Here is a 25,500-nt window from a genome sequence, read left to right on the forward strand (position 1 = left end):
GGCTGTTGTATCAAAGTACTATAATTGACTTGGAATGACAACAACTTGTTGTTTTACATTTCTGTAGGTTTGTAAATTCAGTACAGATATTGCTGGGCTAAAATCAGGTGAGAAAACTATATTGTGGAAACTCTAAGGAAATTCATTTTCTATCCCTTCCTACTTCTAAAGGCCACACATATTCCTTGACTAATGAATTCTTTTCTCCTTTCTTTATCACCAGCAGTATTGCCATTTTTCTTCCCTTGTCACTACCCTTCCTATTATCTTTTCCTGTTTTGCTTTGCTATTTCTAAGGATTCTGTGATTATATGAAGATAATCAAGGAGAGTCTCTCCATTCCCAACTGCATTCCATTCCCTAACAGCATCATATATTCAAGGTTCTTTCTGACTTACAAGATATTATATGTTGCTAGAGTAAGATGAATGAAACCATAGCAAGCAGCTTGGTGGCAAGGACCCTTCCATAGACAGGATAGTTTTAAAATATGTTTTCTTTTGTTTTAGAGGGAAAATGAGCCAGTGGTGATGTACCTCATCAGCTTCAGTAGAGCAACTGGGCATGAACAAAAGGAGGGAGAGGAGGAAGAGGAAGAGGAGGAGGTGGTGGAAAATATATAGAGAAAAACAAAAGTAAAGTTTGTGAAGGAAAACGAACCTATGGAACACTAATTTTTGGCAATATTCTTCATTAAAAACTTTGAGATACTTATTTTCTCATTTTTGTTTCCATTTTTAAGCCCTTACTCTCTAAGTATCAGATGGTTGTAGACCCAAAGAGACAAGCTGGGTCTGAGGACAGGGCAGGCCCCTCTCAGTGGTGTAGTGACTACATTAGTTTAGGGTCTATGGAGCTCTAATCTGTACTGTCCACTTCATCTGGCATATGACCTACTTTCCAGCTTTTCTAGAGTTGCTAGGCATTTCCTTTTATACCTTATGTGTTTGCTTAGCCATTCATGCAGCTGGCAGTGCAGTTTTCCTGCTCGACTGCCTGCTGTAGGGGAGCCTTTCATTGCTTTTCAGATGATTTGCTTTCTCCGGCAGCTTCTGATTTTTAGCTTACCTGTTCATTGCTTGGAGTGGCCAAAGTCACCTGGCATTAGCAGAAAGCTTTTATTTTATTTTTGGTGCTGGTCCTAAAATTTGAGCTCAGGGCCTAGGTGCTGTTCCTGAACGTTTTTGCTCAAGGCTAGTGCTCTACTATGTGAGCTACAGCTTCACTTCTGGCCTTTATTATTATTCTTATTAGTGTTTAATTGGAGATAAGTCTCTCACAAACTATTCCTGCTTAAATTGGCTTTGAACTGCCATTCTCAGATCTCAGCCTTCTGGATAGCTAGGATTACAGGTCACGTGCCACTGGCATTAGGCAAGTTTCCTTTTCGAGATTTGTATTAAAGTTATTTCCAGGACTAGAGTTATATTACATGACACGTAGCAATGACAAATTTGTTTATACTCAATGTTTAAACCTTTGGGTGACTTTTAGTGTGACTTTACCAAAGAAACAAGTAGTTTTGAGGCTGATTTTAAAGATCATATTCTGGTATCATTAATGGAAAGGCATATGCATCGGAAATGAGCAAAACAGAGACATTCTTTAGTTGTCTTTGTTGCTGTTTTTGTTGTCTTTTGTCTTGTTTGCTTGCTTGTATTTGAGAGGTAAGGGAAGGCACATAAAAGAACAAGGATGAACAAATATACAGTCATACTCACTAGATACTATATAGAAAATGAGCTGGATATCTTATGGGTGGGGATGGGAGGGAAAGACAGAGAGCGAAAGAAGGGGAGGCATAGTCCATAAAGAATTGCATTTATTACTCATTACCTGATTCATGTAACTGTAATCCCTCTTTAGATCAATTCTATGATAAAATAAAAAACAAAAAACAAAAAAGGGCAAGACAGGCTAATTCTTTGAAACAGGGCTATCAATCTGGTGAGAGCAACTTACATTTCTTTTTTGGTAGGCCATTTTTGAAGGTGGAGGACCTATGCATTTAGAAACAATAAACTTTTTCACCAGCAGCTCTCAATACATAGTAGACAATATAATTCCACAAATTCATGCTAGAACTAGCCAGATGAGGCACCCAACGCGCTTTTTTCTACATGGCATGACAGGAAGAGCAGTGCCTTTAAGTATAAGACACTTTTTCTTGGAATACTACAGTAGCTTTTTTATGGACCTGCATGTTGCTATCATTTTCATTCTGCCTTTTCGACTCTCCAATCAATTTCTTAATTATTACAAAATATGTACTCTTATTCATATGCATAGAAGGTGAAATCAAATGTAACTTGAAAGAAATCTTTAAAAACTCAAAACATAAAGAAAATGTTTTCTGTAAGATATGTAGATAAGGTACCCTTAATTAGAATCTTACCAAATAATCATATTTTGGCCTAAATTCAAATCTTAAAATATCCATAAAAGAATAGTTTACTATAACTTTGATAAAAAGATGCTAAGGGACCTGAATACCCTATGACACAGTATTCAGAAATAATTAATACCAATTTGGGACAAAATCCTAATCTGACAAGTAGGAGGTATTTGTTTAGCAAAGCAGGTGAAATTGGGTATTTGTTTTTACAATATAATTATAGTTTTGTTTGACATGTCTATTTGGCAGTAGTTGCAATGCGCTTAAACATTTTAATTTATACCTTTTTAGTTCAAATTTGTAAGATTTTTGGCTGTAGTCATTTTTAAGGAGGATACTTTCTGTAAAGTTTTGTGTCTAATTTAGATTGTAGACTATTGTCCTTAGTGGAAAAAATGGCTGCTGAGGTACAAAAAGACACCAAAGTGGAATTCTCCATCACTGATAAATCATCCAATAAAGTACATGAAGTCAACATGATTTAAAAAAAAAAAATAGCTAATTGGGCAAAATAAAAGCTTGTCTGGCAGACTGGAATTTAGATTGCACTTCTTTTGGGTTCCCTTAGTAACAACATGTCTTCAGTGTCACAACTGATATCCCCCACAGTTTGTCCTTCAGCTTGCCCTATAAGGGACTATTGCACCAACATCTGGACAAAGCTCCATCTAGGCCTCACTAGCCTTGTAAATGGCATCTGGCCTGACAACTTTTTTTGCTTGCCCATCAACATAAAAATGACAAAAATCCTGGCTGGGAATGTGGCTAGTGGTAGAGTGTTTGCCTAGCATGCATGCAGTCCTCAGTTCAATTCCTCAGTACCACATGCACAGAAAAAAGCTAGAAGTGGTGCTGTGGCTCAAGAGGTACATTTTTTACATTGAGTAAAAAGAAGCCAGGAACAGTGCTCAAGCCCTGAGTCCAAAGGCCACGACTGGCAAAAAAAACACACAAACCAAAACAAAAAAATGACCAAATCTAAGATTAGAAGCACTTGTGAGAGATTTCCATGTTTTCTTCACCATATGTTCACAAAAGACTGAAATGTCTTATATTTCTCTTATACAATACCTCAGTAGGAAAAGTCCCTCCAGGGATTGTGTGTGGTGGTTTTGGAAGAGTAAGGTGAGGTTGCCCATTCAATAAGTTCAATATTGGCTTCAATATTGGCTTATTAGTTTCTCTCCCTATCATGGGCAGTTTGTATAACTGGAGCTCCTTGGGTTCCAAAATGGTGTTTTTTGAGCTTTGTGATTCATCAGGCATTTCACCATCGCTGAAACAGTTTTTCTTGTTGCAGTTGGAACTATTTGACAAAGCTGTATGGAGCCACCAAGTCTCAGGAAGAAATGCACGGTGTTCATAATGTGAAAGGAGGTGCTCATTACAGAGAGCCCTCATGGAGTTACAGTAATGAGCTGAGGAGTTCTCTGGAGGCCTGTTGCCTGTCTGATGACAATAGGAACTTTCAAATCTCCAGTGGTGGCATGCTATTAAGTCCTAAGATTTTTATTTCTCTCTACCTAGCTTAATCAGCAGTGGCTGTACTTTTCAGTGAAATGAAGTGTACCACCCAAGATTTTCTGCTATGCTAGGCCTCTTGCTCTGGGTCTTGGGGAGGTGAGGGTGGGAAAAGCCTTCAAGATTTAGGGCATTCTCAAACTCATTTAGAAAATGGGACAACTATGGTGCTTTGTGTTTTTCTGAATATGACTTTGGCATACTAGGTTATTGAGTTAGAAATAACAAATTAGGTAAGTTGGTGTAAGTCAAATAGAACCTTAGATTAATGTGATATACACTACCTATAAGCACTACAGAGCCTCTGTTAGATAAGAAAAGTATGTCTGCTTTTTCCTTTTCTTTGTTTTAGATCATGCACATCATACTGAACACAGTTCAGTGTTCAGGGCTATGCATGTCAGTATTCCTAAAGGTTAATTTCTTATTTTCTCACTGTGAAAATGTTAAGTGTGGGAGGTGATCGATATGTTAATTAGCTTAATTTACTCAACATTGTATTACAAAGCCATCATGTCACTTTGTGCCTCAGAAATATGATCATATATAATTTGTCAATAAATCAAGAGAATTAGTTAAAAAGAAAAATGTATAATACAAAACAATTACTGAACACTTACAATTCATTAATAGAAGCTAAAGTTTTGAAACCCCAGTGTTCCAGCTGGGAATCATTTGTCAGTGATTGGTAAAAAACTGTTAGCTATCTAGTGCCCTTGGAATACTTTTAAGATTAAGGCAAATCCAGTCATCATGTGCTGGAATATAGTGCTTGAAAGTTTTTTGTTAGCTGAGAGATGAGGCACAGGATGATAGGAAGCAGGCTCTGTATGCGGCTTTCTTCCTCGTCCAGGGGAGAAGTGACTGACATTTAGACTGGACTTTCCCTCCAGAGCTGTGTCACAGTGAGTGAGGATCCACTTGCAGAATGTACTGGCGTCCGGCCCGTGTCATGCGGAGAGCACAGCATCCCTCTGATTGAGACAGAAGAGATGATGATGGCCGAGGATATGGCTTGAGAAGCAATATATCCCAACCCTGGAGCTGGGGGAAAGTGCTATTTGGTTTAGCAGAATTCACCATGAAATCACTGGGCAGAATAAACAACTTATAGAGAAAAAAAATAAACACTTCCTGCAGTAAGGGGGAAATCTGCTTTAATTTGCTGATTTTACTCCAGGCACTCAATGTGATGTTCAAGAAAATCCTCTCAAACATTTCTCCCTGGAGAAGCAACAATGATGTTGAAAAACCCCATATTTTTGCTTGTGGATATTAACCCCTTTCCACAATTTTTCTCCCGGAATTTTATGTAAGCATAATAAAGTAGATTTGATGTTAGTGAGTCACTCAATTTAGCATTCATTTTGCTGGGTGGTAAAATGAGCCATATGTTTTTGTTAGTCATAGTAATACTATGCAATTGGATCATTTCTGAGCAGATAGATATATTTTCATCTAAAAGAGACAGTTCTGGGCACTTGTTCTCAGTTTTGAAGCATCAGAAGCTATCTGTACAAAGGCCACGTATGTTTCCAAATCTTATTAATTTGTTTATTTTCCTGCTAGTTTGACTGATTAGAGGTTCACATGAAATTATGATGCTTCTATGCCTTGATTTTGTTAGTGTATTCCTCATCTCTTTATGAAATAGCAGTAATTGCAAGTATTAGTCACAAAACTGTATATACATATACACATTCATACATACATACATACACACACAAATTCCTTTTGTGAATACACTTCTGTCAGTATACAGGAGTCAAATGGAGAAATGAATCTCTCCAAGTGCTCTCAGGTGCACATAAACACCTTCTATAGTCAGGAGGCTCACAAAAACAAAATGAGTTTAAAAAATAGTTGCACATAGAGTAACTTTAATCCATTCCATTTTTAAATACCACAATAAATTTAATTTTCACAATAAATTAAATAGCCATATTCAGTTTACAAAATAGAATTACTTGGTGTGAAACAAGTATTTACAACAATATACACTATATACATGACATTTCTTTGTTGACATTCAACATGGAAGTAAAAGGACTTGACTTTCCAACATGTGACTGACATGCTACAAGTGACACCATGGTCCTTACAAGAAAACAATAGTGCAAAATCACCACAGAAACTTTGGAACAATGTCAAATTTTATGAGAGAAGACATTCTTTTAAATAATAAGAAAATAGCATTTTTTTTTTTTACTTTTTTCCCCCTTTCATGGCACCAATGCATCATCTGAGTTAAAGAGACAGCTTTCCCTTAGGAAAAACAAAATGCATAACTGAACGCTCTACTTCCTGAAGCCTCACAGCCATTGGTACATTTTCACACACTCATCTTTTGGCTTAAATCTATATGAATGGCTGGTGACAAATTCTGAATCAAAGGAAGACTAACTCTTTGAGAATAGCTGAAGTCACTTTTCCCCAATACCACCACCTCTTCATTTTTATAAATAGCATAAAAGATGCAACTATGCAGACAGCGATTTATTATCTTCTTTTCCTTTTTTGTAAATTTTCAGTAGGAAAAAGAACTGATCTTATATTTGGTCACATACTGCCTTTGTACAAGTATACATGGAAAAGATGACATGGATAGGTGTGTCTAGGGAAAGTGCATATCTTAATCTAGAGGAGATACCGTGTGTCTCCTGGCACAACACATAGTGTTGTATGACATATATATTTCTTTTCTTTAGGGCCAGTTCAATGTTCTCCCAGTGATCTGGTAAAATTTTTGATTAAAAGGGTGAAAGAATTTGCGTAATTTGGTAATGACAGAGGGGTCCACCTCTGGATGAATGCGCCCCTTGCTGCCCGCCAGGCACTTATTAAAGATAATGTTAAATCGCAAGCAGTAAAACCCTCTGGTAGCATTGAAATATAAATTGTATTGACTTATCCTTGGGGGAAGATTTAGGAACTTCTCCACGAGCTGAAGTTCTGGCAGAGGTTCCGTGATGAGGCGGTCTCCATCGACAATGTGAAATTGTTCAATTGGAAAATATTTCAGCCACCTTTCCAGATGTTTGGTGTAAATGCTGGTTCTTACTGCCTTATATTTTGTGTTCACTTCACATGTATTAGGGTCTATGGCCAGCTTCTCAAACTTGTAATACGTTTTGTTCTTCCTCTCCTTCCCTTCTAGCACCTGAGTGTAATCAGAAATAGCTCTTGTGGTTGGTTCCCTGACAATGATCAACAACTTGATGGATGAGTTCATCTTGTAAATCCTTTCCGGAACCTCCTCTGTGATAAAATATGCTGGGCTCTTTTCAATTGTGATTTGTTGAGGGTAAGAAAAAGGCATCTTTTTCCTATACCACTCAATGCCCTTGGCATAATTCTCATCATTGTCAAAGAAGTGGATTTCTTGAGATGCTTTCACCACTGCTGGGTGGAGGTTCAGCATCTCTAGCAAGGCCCTTGTGCCCCCTTTCCTCACCCCAATGATAATGGCCTTGGGAAGCTGCTGGACCAGGTCATGGAGGTGAATCTGCTCCTTGGAAGAGTTGGCCTTTCGGAACTCGTGCAGTAGGCCACGCTTAAACTGTAGGGCACGGAGTGGGAATTCAGCCTGATTGTGGGCTCCTCCAAATCGGCCTTCAATGGGGCAAATGGGTTGTAACCTGCAAGCAACAGAGAGACACTGTAAGAAGCTCATTGCACCAACTTCTAATTGTTCTGCTTCCCAAGACTTACTTGAAATGCACAAAGGGTAAGTTCCCAGGAAGCTGCAATCCCTAATAAACATGTTTGGGAAATTTTATTTTAAACTACCCTGTACACAGTGGAGCACATACAACTGATGGGATTTTTTTTATTAGTGGTTTTTAAAAATTTTTATGTGCCAAGTAGTTAATTGACTATGATGTGTACTTATGCTCACAACACAGGATAGACAAGTGACACCAGCCAAACTAATAGTTTTTTTCCTTTTTTTCTGGTCCTGGGGCTTGAACTCTGGGCCTGAGAGCTTTCCCTGAGCCTCCTTCTGCTCAAGGATAGTGCTGTACCACTTGAGCCACAGTGCCACTACCAGCTTTTTTTTTTTTTTTTTCTGAGTTGTGTACTGGAGATAAGAATCGTGGACTTTTCTGCCCAGGCTAGTTTCCAACTGCAATCCTCAGATCTCAGCCTCCTGAATAGCTAGGATTACAGGAGTGAGCCATCAGCACCTGGCAAAATAATAGCTTTTTAACAATTCACCAGTTGAGATCATTTAGAAAATTGAAAAGCAGATTATAATCTTCAGCTGAGAAGCAGAAGGGCATAGAAGAAGCCTTTTGTTTTGAATTTCATGTGGTACTATTTTCTTGCAGGTCAGTAGCACTCACATGGCCCTTAAAAAATCTTTTGATATATATGCTGAAAACAGGCCAGGTATCTTCCCTTGGCTATTTGTATCACCAGTCTGTAAAATTCCAATTTTGGCACCAGCTGAGCTTTTGATCTTATGAGAATGTCTGTCCTTAACCTTGGGGAGATCCAGAAAAGCATTATATTTCTTCTGTTTCTCCTCTTTCTATAGAGGTCAAGATTATATTTTCATTTTGTTGTATGTAGGAACAAACCCAATTACTGTCAGCAAGTGCTGTATATAACCTACTACACCTGAGACCACAAAGCAACAGATCTGCATGGGGCCAGAGATCTTGGACCCTCATTGCAACAATATTTAAGTCAGGGATAGAGTTCATTAAAAAAAAAAGAATTTAATGGATAGAAGCAGAAAAGAGGATTCCTACTTTGCTATTAGGTAGCTGGGGTAATAATTCAACATCTTTGTTTTTCTCACAGTATGAGAAATGGTGTGGTTACAGTCACAATATATTCCTAGCATGACTGGTTTATTTAGCATGTCAATATGTGATTAGAAAATTGAGCTTATTTTTAAACAGTATAAAGCTCAACTGAAATTAATTTTAATTTTTCTAATCCGGAAAAACATCCTAGGCTTCTTGAGAAAGTAAGGTAATAATGTAATAGTAATAGTCATACTGCCAGTGAAACCAGTCTCCATCTTCAGTCTTCTTAGTTACACCAGACATTTGAAGTCTAGGTCTGCAACTATGCAGCAATGAGGCAGTCACTCTCTTTCCCTAGAGAAGCTGTTGCATCTGTAAACCATGCTCTGTCTATTCTGTAAAACTTGTGGAACGCTCTTGGTTTGTGCTCTATATACATCATCCTCTAGGATAATGCTTAAGGGAAAACATAAATAGTATTTGAAAAATAATTTTAAAACAATTCATGCTCATTTTGGAAGTTAAAGACATGGGGTTTACTACATTCAATAGAGAAACATGGATTTCATTTTTTATGTATTTAATGGGATTAATATACTAGGGCTCTAAATGGGAAATATAAAAGTTACATAATCAAAGACGACACATAGTCAGAGACTATACCCAGTGAAAGATATTTTTGTTTGTGACATTGATTGGGCCTTTTAGCTCTTCTAATTTCTAGTTTCAAATTAAGCTTAAATTAACTAAGACATCCACTGATAAAATATTTTGCCTAAGCATCCAGAACAATGTTAGTACTGTTCTTGGGAGAATAGAGGAAATGGTCACACAAATCCATTTTTTTGTAGGATCCATTTTTCTCACAGAATCGAGTGAAGAAAGAGTCTGGCATAAATATACCCATCTTGACTGACCTCCTCCCCCTCCTTCTCCTCTTCCTCCTCCCCTTTCTCATTCTCCTCTCCTCCACCTCCTCCTTCTACTCCACCCTCCCCCTTCTCCTCCTCCTCCTTCTTTCTCCTCTTCCCCCCTTCCCCCTTCTTCTTCTCCCTCCCCTCCTCTCTCTCTCTTTCTTTCTTTCTCTCTCTCCTTTCTTTTTCTTTCTCTCTCCTTCCTTCCTTCCTTCTTTCTTTCTTTCTTTCTTTCTTTCTTTCTTTCTTTCTTTCTTTCTTTCTTTCTTTCTCTCTCTTTCTTTCTCTCTTTCTCTTTCTCTCTCTCTCTCTCTTTCTTTCTTTCTTTCTTCCTTTCTTTCTTTCTTCTACCATGGAAGATCATACCTCACAGAACAATTGCTGTTTGGACTTCCCAATACAAAGAAAGAATGTAAAGAGGAGAAAAGTTCACCCCCTCCCTCGCTTCACTTCCTGAAGAGCAGTTCTGATCCTGAATTTTGGACCAAGAAATACATAAAAGTTCTAAGATCAGAAGTTACATTAAGAGTAACCACAGCTTCCTCTCCAGACATCAGAGTCTACTTCCTAACAGATAAGCTCAAGTAAGTATAAATGACATATTTCACATACCATTTCAGATATAATTTGTCCTAGTTTTCAAGATGAGTTTTGAGAAAGCCCGGGCCCCAAACAATTCAATTCCTTGTAAATGTCATCCCAGTAGGGGCTAGAGAACAGGTTACAAATGTAAAGAAATGTCAAATAAATAATGAACACGTTACTGATCACTAGATCAATTACTCAATAAAAAGCAGAAAGTAGAAACTAAGTAAAAGTATTGGGAAGGAATTGATCTTAAGTTTCCCTCACAGACATAGGACAATGGTCCCAATTCAGGCTGTTCACCAGTAACTAAGTGTTAATTTAGGGAACTACTAAGGTACTGACCTCAAGTAGTAAGCACTCAGTTACAGTTTTCCAGCAAGTAGCCAGTAGGGAGGTTTTTTATGTTAAAAAAATCTTGAAGAGTCTTCATTGTATCAGTTAAAGTTAACATGACTACAGGAAAACAAGGACCCCTACCATACGGTTTCTAAATCTAAATGATAAGGTCAACACATTAACTTCAACCTTGGAAAGAAAACAGAAAGGAAGTTATTTTCATGAAAGCGTGTTTTTGTTTTCAGGGACAATGGGAATGGAAGTCAGAAAGAGCATAGTTCAGTCCTCCCAGGACAAGAATTAATGTTAAAGGACAAAGAACGAAGCTTCCCATTCTAGAAATTCACTCCAGTCATCCTGAATATAGATCAGCCAGGAACATTTAGTGGAGACTCAGCTGATATTGCTGAGACTTCTGCAGTTCCAGCATCTCTCAACAGTCTGCCTATTTAGAGTCAGACCTTAGCTCTTTAATTTCCTCTCCATGGATTTTCCACTGCCTTCTGGGCAATTAGTCCCTGTGACAGCCTCCTTCTCTGGTTATGTTCAGCTCCTGAAAAGCCAGACCTAATTAACATAGTTAAAAATCCATGCCTGCAGCCATCTTTCCAGGGCAATGGATTGCAAACCTGATGAGCATTTTATAGGAGCATACATAATTTTAATGCTCCCAAGAGCACATTAATTGTCCACTCACAGATTTTAAAAAGGAAGACACACAGTCCTATCATCAGTGTTTTGCGATGGCTAGAGGTCAACACCAGATGTGTGCAGACCACACTCTGCTCGAGCAAATGACATCTTTTACTGTATACAGCTATATCCCTTCTCTAAAAACAAGTGTCAACGTACACAGAATATAAATGGATCTTTATGGAACACCTTGAGCAGCATGAATCTCTTTCTTTTAAAGTCTCAATAAATCAAAATCAATACTGAAGAAAAGCCTGTTTCTTGGGGATTTCAAGAGATAAAAACAAATGGAGAGAGCTTCATCATGCTAAGGATGTTTACATCACAAAACATTCAGAGTCATAAAGGCATAGCAAGTGTCTCATCACCCACCTATCCAAGCTCCCAACTCTGGCAACAAGATACAGGAGACTCCCAACGGCAAGGCTTCCCAGGACCAGAAGCTTCTGTCTCAGCCACGCCTGCTGTTTGAATAGCATGGCCCTCCATCAACCTTCAGGACTGCTGTAGCCTGTGAGATGGGAGACAAGACATTCATCAGTAGAATCCGCTGATCAAAACAAAGCAAACCAGAGGCAAAAAACAGGTGATTAAGTGACTGCAAGAAGAACAGACCTCTAAAGCAACCTTCACAATTTTCATGGTGTAACAGGTATTTAGCAAAACTTACCTTTTTTTTTTCTTTTCCCATTCTATGCTATAAGGTCAACTACTAAATCTAGATGGAGAATATAAACTAGACAGGAACTTCCAGATAATTGTCAAGGTAAATTAAGATGCATTCATTTTAACTATAGTGTGTGTGTGTCTGTGTGTGTGTGTTCATTCACATGTATGTTTTTGTAAATCAAAGAATACAGAGAAAAAGCAACCTGAAGCTGAGCAGCAAAGCAAGTTTTCCTTTAAAATAATGGCAAACATTGAAATTTCTATTCAGTAAATAACCATTCTGGGCATAGCAATGACTTCTTTTACTTTCATTAAAAAAGTTTTTTTTTTTAGCTGTGGATGGAAGAAGGGAGCAAAATCACAAGTAATGGCTTCATTGCTGAGATTTCCAGCATGAAAGATCTCTGAGGAACCTTCATGTTCCCGTTCAACCTTGGACTCTGGAAAATGCTTGGGCTGTGTACTCCTACTATACCCCTCCCCCCACGTCACAGTGAATTTTGCTGCTATCAGGCTTGTTCTTACATTATAGAAAAGCTTTACCTGGGAGCTACATTCTCTTCAACCTGAAATAATGCCAATGGAGAAGTAGAGGGCTTTACTGATGCTGTTATTAAATTTTAGGGGAAAAATGCGAGCTCCCAATTCATACTTTTTTTTTATTAAAACTAAATCCAATCTCCCTTCCAAGATAAAATGGTTTTGCTTCTTACTGAAACTCAAAATCATAACCTAGGAAGTAAGAAGCTGAATAGTAGTTAGGAAATTGTTTTTTTCCCCTGTAATCCAATCTCCATATTTACTATGTGTATATCTGTTTTGTGTAAGAGGAAAATGTTGGGATTCACTGACTAATCTATTATTCATTCATCAAGAAACTGCTAAGAACATTTTTAACCATTCTCATAGGTCTCAGGTGATTCTTAAAAAGATTTGGTGGGATGGTCTCCCCTACCCTTTAAGACTGGAACCTCTTCAGTGGGAACAGAAACAACAATGATCTCATCTCCACTCAGGTCTGACAGCCCAGTGTTTGTTTACCACATGACATGAGCATGTACCAGAAGGCTGATAGCCTAACTGTTACAGTCCTTCAAATCATGGACTCACTTCTCAGCAGCCCTTCTATTTCCCGATGCTGTATTCTTTTTCTTTTTTTTCAGGCTGTAGTATGTTTACTGCTGACTACTTTTAGCCAGTTATGCATTGAGACCGAGGATATAAAAGCAGAATGGAAAGATTTGAATAATAATAATAATAATATATTTTGTAAGTACAGTAGAAACCACATGTAATGCTTTGGTCCAAGAGAGTATGATTATTACAGAGATTGACAAAAATGAAAGGAAATCAAGAACTCAACACTCAGACAATAAGAAAGGCACTTTGAGGGCCTCTCAGTAATTGGCTGGACATACCCAGTCATTATTCTCTGGATCACAGGCTCATTATTCTCTTCACATCATATATTCATTGATAAGGCCTCTCTGAATTACTTGTTTTTGCCAATTCTATATATTGCCATTCTACTTGTTATTGCATATTTAACAAATTAATGACAATGGCCTTTTACAATAGGTTGCTTGGTAAATTGTGGAATCATCTGTTTTAAGTTCCATTTTTTTCTCTTATTTATTGTCAAAGTGATGTACAGAGAGGTTACAGTTTCATATGTTAGGCCTTGAGTATATTTCTTGTACTGTTTGTTTTCTCTTCCCTCGTTCCCCCTTCCCCCCTCCCCCTCTCCCTTTCCCCCCATGAGTTGTTCAGTTGGTTTACACCAAATGGTTTTGCAAGTACCTGATGTTGTTTTATACTTCTTCCTACCTGCTAACCTGAAACAGGGTCCAACCATGAAGCCCCCTCACAACTTCATTCACCCTCTACATGCAAATATCTTCCAAGTTTTCTTCCAACACCTTGCTGTTACCCTTTGGTTCTTCAATATGGCTGTATGAACCTGATTTCATTTCTGTCTACCAATGGGAAGTATGTTGGGGTTTTTCTATGCTGCTCTTCCCTTTCCAGGAAGATCAGTAGAAACTGGAGTGTTAAAGAAGGAGATGGAGGAACAACAATCTGTTCTACTGAGAAAACTAAAAGTATATGATAGGGACCAGTAAAGAAGCAAACTTAGTAAATACAGATACCAGCACATATGATTCATAAGAGTGAAAAAAGCTGGCTACCCACTCTGGGACACCTTAGCCTTTCAAGGAGAAGAGATTGGATTTGGTCCAGTGAACAGGAAAACACATGAGGGACAGTATCAATCAGGAAGATAAATCAGAATGTACATGCTCATAGGAAAAGAACATGGAATTAAACCCCAATGTTAAGAAATGAGAGTGAGATACTAAGTTCTTGGATGGAACAAGCATTTATCAGAGAAATAATTTACAGGCACTGATCACCAAAGGGAAAAATGGCATCTGTTTTCTGACTTTCTTCTGAAATTATGTTTAAGGTTAGTGCACACTCACTGAACTGGAATTTCTGAGGGTGGTAGCACTGTATGTTTTCTACAGGTCCCACAAGTTTGCCATAGAGGACCACTGGTATACATAGCAAGGTAGACTGAGTCATGCTCAGGACCAGTTGCTAGCTTTCTAATACTTATGAGTCAGTCAGTAGGTTTAGTCCATTGCTAGAAGATGGTCATAATACAGAAGGCAGCACAGAACACAGAACACTCCACCTATAGACTCTCTGTAGGATATGCCCAGTTTTCCCTATGAAGGTTTCGCTCTGTGGGATAAACTACCATTCCAGTTTCTCTGTGCCTGAGGTGCCTTAAAGGTGTCTATTGGTGATTTCTCTCTGGAAAATAGAATTTCTCTAGCCTTTTGTGGGGCTGGCCTAGATCCTGGCAATGTTCCCCCTTATGTTATATCCAGCCCAGGATACACTCAAAAGTGCATCCATATCTCCTGTAGCAATGAGGAAACTTAAACTTTATATTGAGGTCTCAGCTACTGTGAATGACTTGCTGGTAGGAAAGTGCAAAGACCACCATATCCAGCATCTTAAGAAGTGTCACCTTGTAGGTTAGTTTTGTAATGCACCTTTCTGAATTACACGGTACCTGTCACAGGTTGTCCGGGGTTAAACACTGAGTAGGTATCTACAGGGTAAAGTTTTGTGAACATCTGACTCAGACTTTGTAAAAGTGAAGCATAGTTTTTGAAATAAAACTTGTGATGCATTCTTTTGTGTGTGCCAGGACTAGGGCTTGAACTCAGGGCCTGGACACTGTCCCTTAGCTTAATTGCTCAAGGTGGCATTCTACAACTTGACCCTCAGCTCCACTGCTGGCTTTTTGGTCATTACTTGGATGTAAGAGTCTCTCTGACTTTCCTGGCCAAGTTGGCTGTGAACCACAACTTTCAGATCTCAGCCTCATGAGTAGCTAGGATTACAGGTATGTGCCACTAGTGTTTGACTCTTGCAATGGATTTTAAGGAAGGAGAAAATAAAATAAATGTGGTTCTTATGAGCCATATCATTGGATGGTTAAAAAAATATAGACCATTTTAAGCATAAATGTGGACAGACGCCAACACACACAGATACACACAGACACAAAACTGCATATGCAGTACTTTTCTTGTTGAGATGAAGTCTCTTGAACATTTGAAAAATGAAGCTATTCCCAAAGTTTCTACTGAGTTTATTTAGGGGACTGAAAGTAAAATCTAATTCTGTTTTCAACTGTCTCAAACTAGGTAGTAAGGGACAATATCAGAGCAGCCCTTGAATTTTTAACATACCTTAGAACAAATCAAAGATACTGGGCTAGTTGAAAATTCAAAATGCCTCTTTGGTTTTCTATGACATCACAAAATGCTCATGAGTCTGACAGAATGGAGACTTAAAAGCTTGAAGCTGTTACTCTTGGTTTAGTAAGAGATGACAAACAGTTCAGTCTTTATGGGCAATGCCCTTAAATTGGTGAACTGGTCTTCAGTGTTCAAGCACTCAGTCTTTCATTTTCTGTGCCAAGTACAACACAATTAGAGTTCATCTAGATGAGTAAAGCTCCAACAGATGTGGTATCTTAGCTGAACAAAGTGGAGTACCTAAAAGATCGAGTATGAGGCCAGAAACGATGAGCTGTAGAGACAACTAGCTGCTTTTGTCAAACAACACTAAACAAAGAAAGAAATTATTCCCAAGATGCAATGAGGAAATAGGAGGCCTCAAAACAATGATTAATAATAAAGATGTGTTCAAGTACCGCTCAAAGACATGTAGACATGACTACTATAAGCCGATAAGGCCAGCAAAAAGAATAATACAACAACAGCAATGAAGTTAATTAAAAAATGACTGATTAATGTGGCTGGATAATTCTGAGACAACCATAATGTTCTTTCGAGTCCTAGCTGCTTGCTTCCAGGAACTAACTTGCCTTATAAGAGGAGAAGAACTACATTTCCTGGGCACTAGTCTCTGTTACTTTCCTATTTATTTTTCTGTTGTAATTGAACAGACTTGTATGATCTATTCTATTTTTTTCCTAATGGAAACTGAAGAGCAGAGAGATGACCAGACTTTGTACTAAAGGCATGTGGCAGGCAAATGTAAAGGAGGATTTAAATTCAGAATGATCTGACCTCAGAGAACACAGCCTGCTGATTGTGAGGACATCCAAAGAGCTGTGGATCTGCACCTGTAAGATTCTTAATAAACACTTGTTCTCTGATGGAGGAGAGCATGTAAAGCCTACTTAACTCCACCCAAATCATCTTCTATTAAACTTTGAGGTAGAGCATGGAGAGGTGAGGGAAATGTTTTCATGGAAGGGTAGGAAAAGGGGACTGTTTGGGTGATTTCAACCTGCACAAAAGCAAAAGCAGAAAGAAAATACTAATAGATAATAGTAACAATAGCAGTAAAAGGTAAGGTTTTTATAGTTGACAAGGTGATTTTCATATTCACCATGCCATTTAAGAGTTAACACTGTCCAGCGTCATCAGAACCCCACTTATTCTCTCCACAGAGCAAGAAATGGCTTTCCTGTGGAAAGGTTTTTATAGGAGATGACCAAAACGACATGGTTTTTTGGGAGTCGAAGCCCCCACGCAGCAAGTAACTGTGGAGTCGCAGCCTGGGTGCCACAGGCAGTTCGGGAGTTGAAGCCTCTGCACCGCAGGCAATTCAGGAGTTCAAGTTGGGGCTCTGTGGGCAGTTTGGGGGTCCCACCCAGGGCTTTGTCCACAGTTCGGGGGTCCCACCCTGAGATCCACTCCACAGTTCAAGAGTCCCAACTGGGGCACCCCAGGCAACTCAGTGGTCTCAGCCAGAGTCAACCACCCATGGTCACCAGCATAGGGGTTCCAGCTGGGGCCACCACAGGCAGCTCAAGGGTCTCAGCTGGAGTCTGTCATCAGCCCAGAGATCCCAGCTGGGATCACCACAGGCAGCACAAGGGTTGCAGCCAAAGCCCACTGCCCACCTTTGGCAGCCCAGGGGTCTCATCTGGGTCCTACTGAAGGCAGCTCAGGAAGCCCAGCAAGAACCTGCCACCTGCACTTGGCAGCCCAGAGGTACCAGCACAGTGCCAGAGGCCCCACTGCCGCCACAGGCCCCACTGCCTCTGAGGTAGAATGCTGCTGCTGGCAACACCTCGGGAGCAACAGACTGGTTCCCCAGGTCTACCACAATCCCCCAATTACTGAGGGCACCCAACTTCTACCCACAACCCTCAGAGAACCACAAAGGCACCACTGCCCAGGACCTCCAGAATCTATTGAGCCTAGGTTAATGGTAGGCAAAATAATAGGCATCCGGTGTCAATCTGAGTGCATCAAAGGTGTTCCTAGAGCAATCAACCCAAAAAGAAATAACAAGATTGTAACGGTATACAATAGAGCTACTGTATATGGGGCTCAGGGTTGGTTTTTACTTCCAAAGTATAATTTGTGGGTACAACAAATCTGCTGCTATACCCCCCAAAAGAGAACTTACTTGTCTAGGTCTGTGTACAAATAACACAGCAGGACCTGATAAGGTCTGGTTCAGGTCATAAACAGTACCAAAAGGGGCTAGCAGACTAGCATTTCAAATCCAAATGGGCAGAAGAAACACAAAAAGTATGGCAAGATAGGGAAACTCATCACCCATGCAAAACAAACAGGAAACAAAGCATTCAATTGAAATTCCAGAGGAGAGCCCTCAAAATGCTCTACCAACTATGCTGATAAAAATGATAAATGAAAAGTTTGAGACAAGTATCCTAGAGCGTGAGGAGGCAAACCAAAAAATAATTCGTGAACATGATGAATCCAATCGTAACTTAATACAGGACTTCATGGCCTCTACAAACAGAATGATACAGGAAGAAAAAGAGTCCTATGAAAAGATAACTACTCATCTAAAAGAGATTAAAGACAGCACCCAGAACCAAATCAATGAATTAAGGAAGTCCATACAGGACCTAAGAGAGAGTTATAGCAGCGACATGGAAGCCATCAAGAACGATCAATCCAGGGGCTGGGGATATAGCCTAGTGGCAAGAGTGCCTGCCTCGGATACACGAGGCCCTAGGTTCGATTCCCCAGCACCACATATACAGAAAACGGCCAGAAGCGGCGCTGTGGCTCAAGTGGCAGAGTGCTAGCCTTGAGCGGGAAGAAGCCAGGGACAGTGCTCAGGCCCTGAGTCCAAGGCCCAGGACTGGCCAAAAAACAAACAAACAAACAAAAAAAACGATCAATCCAAAGGTAGGGAGATAAGAAACCAAGTTGTAAGTTTAGGGAGCAGACTGGATGATGCGGAAGATTGAATCTCAGGAATTGAAGACAGCCTAGACATTATGGAGAAAAAACAAAAAACAATACAAAATCAAACCAAAAAGCAAGACAGATCACTTCAGGAGCTTCAAGACACAATCAGGAGGCCCAATATAAGACTAATAGGTATTGAAGAAAACCTAGAAAAAGAAGTCAATGGAATAGGCAACTTATTCAACAGAATATTAGCTGAGAACTTTCCAAACATCCAGAAGGACAGGCCTATCCAGATACAAGAAGCATTTAGGACCCCAAACAGACCAGACTAGAAAAGGACTTCCCACCGACACATTGTAATCAAAACAGGATCAATAGATGCCGAAGAAAGAATCCTTAAAGCTGCTAGGGAAAAGAGAACAATCACATATAAAGGAAAACCAATCAGAATTACCCCAGATTTCTCAGAGGAGACTATGAAAGCAAGGAGAGCCTGGAATGACGTTTTCCATATCTTAAAGAAAAATAACTTCCAACCAAGAATTCTGTACCCAGCTAACCTCTCATTCATAGGCAAAGGTCAAATAAAAGTCTTCCATAGCAAGGAAAAATTGAACCAATATATCTCCACCAAACCAGCATTACAGAATGTCCTCAAAGATGTCTTCCACATTGAAAACCACCAAGACCACAATCCAGACAGGGAAAGCATTTTTAAATAAAACTCCAGATTAGTAAAACAAAAAGGGAAGACATAGCCCCTACAAAGATAGATATGATGGAAGGAACAAGCAATCACCTCTCAATTCTAACTCTTAATATTAATGAACTTAACTTTCCAATTAAATGACATTGATTGACAAGTTGGATCCATCTTTCTGCTGCCTTCAAGAATCTCACCTTGCCTGCAAAAGCAAACATATTCTAAAAGTGAAAGGCTGGAATACACTCTATCAAGCAAATGGCCCCCGCAAGCAGGGCAGAGTAGCAACCTTAGTATCAGATAAAACTGACTTCAAACTGAAAACAGCAAAAAGAGACAAAGAAGGATACTACATAATAATAAAGGGATCTCTCCTACAAGAAGACATAACCATCCTAAACATCTACACAAAATATAGGAGCTCCTAACTTCATCAAACACTACTGACTCTAGAAACTCTCATAGGCCCAAACATATTGATTGTCAGAGACTTTAATACACCACTCTCACCTCTGGAAAGATCAACATGCCAAAAACTGAGCAAAGAAACCTCAGAACTAAACAAATGCATAGAATATCTAGACTTAACCGACATTTCCAGAATATTCCATCCAACAACACCAGAATATACATTCTACTCAGCAGCACATGGAACATTCTCCAAAACAGATCACATGTTACAGCACAAAGCAAACCTGTACAAATTCTGAAACACTGAAATCTTCCCTTGCACTCTCTCAGACCACAATGGAATAAAACTAGAGCTCAGTGCCAAAGGCCACCAAAGAAAACTCCACAACTCATGGAGACTCAACAATACGTTGCTGAACCAGCAGTGGATCATCGAGGAAATCAGAACAGAATTTCAAATGTTTATGGAACTAGACTAAGATGAACACACAAATTACCAGCAGCTCTGGGACACAGAAAACGAAGTACTGAGAGGAAAATTTATAGCCTTGAGCACCCACATCAACAAGTTGAAGAAATCTCAATTCAACAACTTAACAAAGCAACTCAAACTCCTTGAACGAGAGCAAAAGGCCAAACCCCAAGCCAATAGACGGAAGCAAATAATTAAAATCAGAGCAGAATTAAATGGGTTGGAGTCCAGAAAAAGCATAGAAAGAATCAACAAAACAAAGAGTCGGTTCTTTGAAAAAATTAACAAGATAGACAAACCCCTAGAAAATCTGACCAAAAAAACATAGACAGCACACCCAAATAAACAAGATCAGAGACGAAACAGGTAACATCACCACAGAAACAACAAAGATCCAGAACATAGTAAGGGACTATTTTGCAAACATATACGCCATCAAATTTGAGAACCTGGAAGAAATGGATAAATTCTTAACAAAAATTGATATGCCCAAACTTAACCAAGAGGACGTAAGTCTACTGACCAGACCCACATCCAGCAATGAAATTGAAACTGCAATTAGTGATCTACCTTCCAAGAAAAGCCCAAGTCCAGATGGATTCACAGCGGAATTCTACAAGGCTTTGAAAACAGATCTGACACCAACACTCCTCAAACTCTTCAATGAAATGGAGAGTAAAAGCTCACTACCAAACATTCTAGGATGCTAACATAATGCTAATCCCAAAACCAGATAAGGACACCTCAAAGAAAGAGAACTATAGACCCAACTCCTTGATGAACATCAATGCAAAGCTCCTCAACAAAATTCTGGCCAACCGACTTCAACAAGTCATCAAAAAAATCATACACCATGATCAAACTGTATTCATTCCAGGGATGCAAAGTTGGTTCAATATACACAAGTCTATTAATGTAGCCCACCACATCAACTGGAACAAGGTAAAGAATCACATGGTTATATCTCTTTTTTTTTTTTGGCCAGTCCTGGGCCTTGAACTCAGGGCCTGAGCACTGTCCCTGGCTTCCTTTTGCTCAAGGCTAGCACTCTGCCACTAGAGCCACAGCACCACATCTGGCCATTTTCTGTATATGTGGTGCTGGGGAATCGAACCCAGGGCCTCCTGTATACCAGCAAGCTCTCTTGCCACTAGGCCATATCCCCAGCCCCACACATGGTTATATCTCTAGATGCCGAAAAGGCATTCAATAAAATCCAGCACCTATGTATGATAAAAGCCCTGGAAAATTTGGGATTCCAGGGAACACTCCTGAATATAATAAAGGCAATCAATGACAAACCAACAGCAAGCATAGTTCTAAACGGTGAAAAGCTAAAGCCATTCCCTTTAAAATCAGGAGCAAGACAGGGATATCCACTCTCTCCTCTCTTCTTCCACATAGTACTAGAATTCCTAGCCAGAGCAATTAGGCAAGAAAAGAACATAAAGGGGATCCAAACAGGAAAAGATGAAGTTAAACTTTCTCTCTTTGCAGATGACATGATCCTATACCTAAAGAACCCCATATTCTACTCCCAAGCGGATCCAAAACTTTGGGAAAGTAGCAGGATATAAAATAAATCCTCAACAATCAAGGGCTTTTATATATGCTAACAACCTGAAGAGCAAGGCTGAAATCAGAAAATCAACACCTTTTTCAATAGCCTCAAATAACATAAAATACCTAGGAATAACCTTAACCAAAGAAGTGAAAGAGCTCTATGATGAGAACTTTAAAAACCTAAAAAATGAAATGAAGGCAGAATGATGGAAATGGAAAAACCTCCCATGCTCCTGGATTGAGAGGATTACCATCGTGAAAATGGCAATATTACCAAAAGCTATCTACAAATTCAATGCAATACCCATCAATATCCCAACATCATTCTTCAATGAGATAGAGGAAGCAATTCAGGAATTCATATGGAACAATAAAAAACCTCGAATAGCAAAAACAATCCTAAGTAGAAAGAACAGTGCAGGAGCAATATCAATACCAAACTTTAAATTGTACTACAAAGCTATAGTAATAAAAACAGCTTGGTACTGGCACAAGAACAGGCCTGAGGACCAATGGAACAGAACTGAAGATCCAAAAATGAACCCACAGACCTATGGCTACCTAATCTTTGACAAAGAAGCTAAAAATATAGGTTGGAACGAAGATAGCCTCTTCAACAAATGGTGCTGGCAAAACTGGGTCAACACCTGTAACAAACTAAAACCAGACCCCTATATATCACCCTGCACCAAAATCAACTCCACATGGATCAAAGACCTGGAAATAAAATCAGATACCCTGAAAATTCTACAAGAAGAAATAAGAGAAACTCTAGGACTCATTGGTACTGGAAGAAACTTCCTCAACAAAGGCCCAGAAATCTAACAAATCAAAGAAAGGCTGGACAAGTGGAACTGTATCAAACTGCAGAGCTTCTGCAGGGAAAAGGATATAGCTCCAAAGATAAATAGAAAGCCCACAGATTGTGAAAAGATATTCACCAGCCATACAACAGACAAAGGCCTGTGTATATCTAAAATATACACAGAACTCAAAAAAGTAAATTCCTCCAAAACAAACAATCAAAGAACCAACAAATGGGCTAAAGACCTAAAAAGAGACTTCTCTGAAGAGGAAATGAGAATGGCCAAGAGTCACATGAAAAAGTGCTCTACATCACTGGCCATAAAAGAAATGCAAAGCAAAACAACATGGAGATATCACCTCACCCCAGTAAGAATGTCTATTATCAGTAAATCTAGTAATAATAAAAATGTTGGAGGGGATGTGGCCAAAAGGAACCTACTACATTGTTGGTGGGAATGCAAAATTGTTCAACCCCTCTGGAAAGCAGTGTGGAGGTTCCTAAAAAGGTTAAACATAGAGCTCCCCTATGACCCAGCAACCCCACTTTTGGGCATCTACCCAAAAGACCACAAACAAGAGCATACTAAAGCCACCAGCACAATAATGTTCATCGCAGCACAAATTGTCATCGCTAAAATATGGAACCAAGCTAGATGCCTTTCGGTAGACTAGTGGATCAGGAAAATGTGGTACATCTACACAATGGAATTCTATGCCTCCATCAGAAGGAATGACACTCACCCATTCGTAAGGAAATGGAAGCAATTGGAAAAAAATCATACTAAGTGAAGTGATCCAGACCCAAAGAATCATAAACCCTATGGTGTCCCTCATAGGGAATAGCTAGTACAGAAATAGGCTAGTCATGGTAGAAGACCAAAATACTCCAATAGCTACACCCATATGACTACATAAGAAGATGCCAAGTGAAATCAACTCCATGTTATGGAAACAAGAGTTATACCACTGTTATAATTATTCTCAACATGTCATGTGAACTCGTACTACTTTTTTTTTTTTCTATTTTTCCTTGTCAGTTTGTTTGACTGAGTGGTTTGTTTAGTTTTGCTTCTCTTGTAGTCCCTTCCTGTAGCTGTACCCTCACTACCACTGTACTACATCCGAGTACCCTGGATATTGTCTGATATGGGTAATAGAACTGGGGAAGTGGGAGGGAATACCAAAATTGAGAGACAAAAAACAAAAAGACAAACCATTCAAAAAGCAACACTTAGAAACCGTTTGATGTAAACCAACTTCACAACCCTTGTGGGGAGAGGGAAAGGGGGAGGAGGTAGGGGGGAAATGAGGGAGGAGGTAACAAGTAGAATAAGAAATGTATTCCCTGCCTTTCATATGAGTCTGTAACTCCTCTGTATCACATTTTGACAATAAAAAATTGAAAGAAAAAAAATAACAAGGTTTTGACTGCTACCCATCACTAACTCCGATTCTTTTTTTCTTTTCAGCTTCTGAATATCAGTTTTTATTGAAATGCATGCAAATTCAAAGGGGCTTCACCAGGTATTTCACACATGCATATACCATACTCTGGTTTCTCTTCAGATCGTATAAATCTTTTGCCTTTTACTGACTCGATTCTTACATGCTGATTCCTTTAAGACCTTGGTTAATTTGATTGCATTTCTATAACCATTCCATCATCATCCTTCCCCCCTACCCACAACTCTTCTGCTTACTACCTCAGTAAGTGGCTCCCCTTTTGGCCTTGGATTTCATCATCCTGAGTTTCATGCCTAATCTGCTGGTATATTCCCTCTTCAAAGCCCCAGAAGCTCCACCTACTTTTCTGCTGTGTTGTTTGTGACTACCATGATTCAGCTCCTTGACTCTTGTAGATGAACTATTATTGGCTGCTCAGTGGTCTGTCCACTGTTAAGTTTTCTTTCTGTATCCATGTACTCTCTGTTCTGATGCCAGACTGAGTTTTCCAAATTGATCAAATGTCTTCCAAGCTCAGGACCATCTTGTAGATCCTCATCAGCCAAATGGCTTCAAAAAAGCAAGTCCTTCCATTTCCTTACAAAGGGGGCAATGTCATTCTTTTTGATAGAAAAATAAAATTGCATTGTGTATATGTACCACATTTTCCTGATCAACTCGTCTCCTGAGGGGCATATGGGTTGGTTCTATATTTTGGCAATGACAAATTGGGCTGCAATGAACATTGTTATGCTGGTGGCTTTAGTGTGTTCTTGCTTGTAATCTTTTGGGTAGATGCCCAAGAGTGAGGCTGCTGGGTCAGAGGGGAGCTCTATGTTTAGCCTTCTGAGGAATCTCCATACTGCTTTCCAGAGTGGCTGAACAAGTTTTCATTCCCACCAACAATGTAGTAGGGTTCACTTTTGGCCACATCCCCTCTGGCATTTGTTATTGTTAGTTTTCCTGATAATGAACATTCTTACTGGGGTGAGGTGGAATCTGAATAATTTTTTTTTTTTTTTTTGCAAGTCCTGGGACTTGAATTCAGGGCCTAAGCACTGTCCCTGGCTTCCTTTTTGATCAAGGCTAGCACTCTGCCACTTGAGCCACAGTGCCACTTCTGGCCATTTCTATATTTGTGGTGCTGGGGAATTGAACCCAGGGCTTCATGTATACAAGGCAAATGCTTTTGCCACTAGGCCATATTCCCAGCCCCTTAATGTTGTTTTGCTTTGCATTTGCATGTGTCTCTTAGCCATTCTCATTTTCTTTTCATGGAAATTTCTTCTTCTTTTTAAGCTAGTCATAGCAAAAGACCACAATAGCCCAATAGCTATGCCCTTATGAATACATAAACTCCTCACCAGAATACGCTACTCTTTTCTTCAAAAGCCTCTGCAAAGTGAAGACTGTGTGGAACATGTTGAGATAAGAAGTCACCACAATGGCCAAACCTGGGCTGAAATCTGTGCATTCACAGGGAGTTTTCCCTCTTGA

General features: G+C 39.4%; 1 protein-coding gene across 1 annotated transcript; it reads right to left on the reverse strand.

Moving 5' to 3' along the window:
* Positions 1-6,620: 6,620 nt before the first annotated feature.
* Hs3st5 (heparan sulfate-glucosamine 3-sulfotransferase 5) lies at positions 6,621-11,683 on the reverse strand. The gene is made up of 2 exons (XM_048354621.1): positions 11,577-11,683; positions 6,621-7,554 (listed from the first exon to the last, which is right to left on the reverse strand). The coding sequence occupies exons 1-2, from the start codon at positions 11,681-11,683 to the stop codon at positions 6,621-6,623; spliced, it is 1,041 nt and encodes a 346-aa protein (XP_048210578.1).
* Positions 11,684-25,500: the final 13,817 nt, after the last annotated feature.

Source organism: Perognathus longimembris, chromosome 9, assembly GCF_023159225.1.
Source record: "Perognathus longimembris pacificus isolate PPM17 chromosome 9, ASM2315922v1, whole genome shotgun sequence".
NCBI lineage: Eukaryota > Metazoa > Chordata > Mammalia > Rodentia > Heteromyidae > Perognathus > Perognathus longimembris.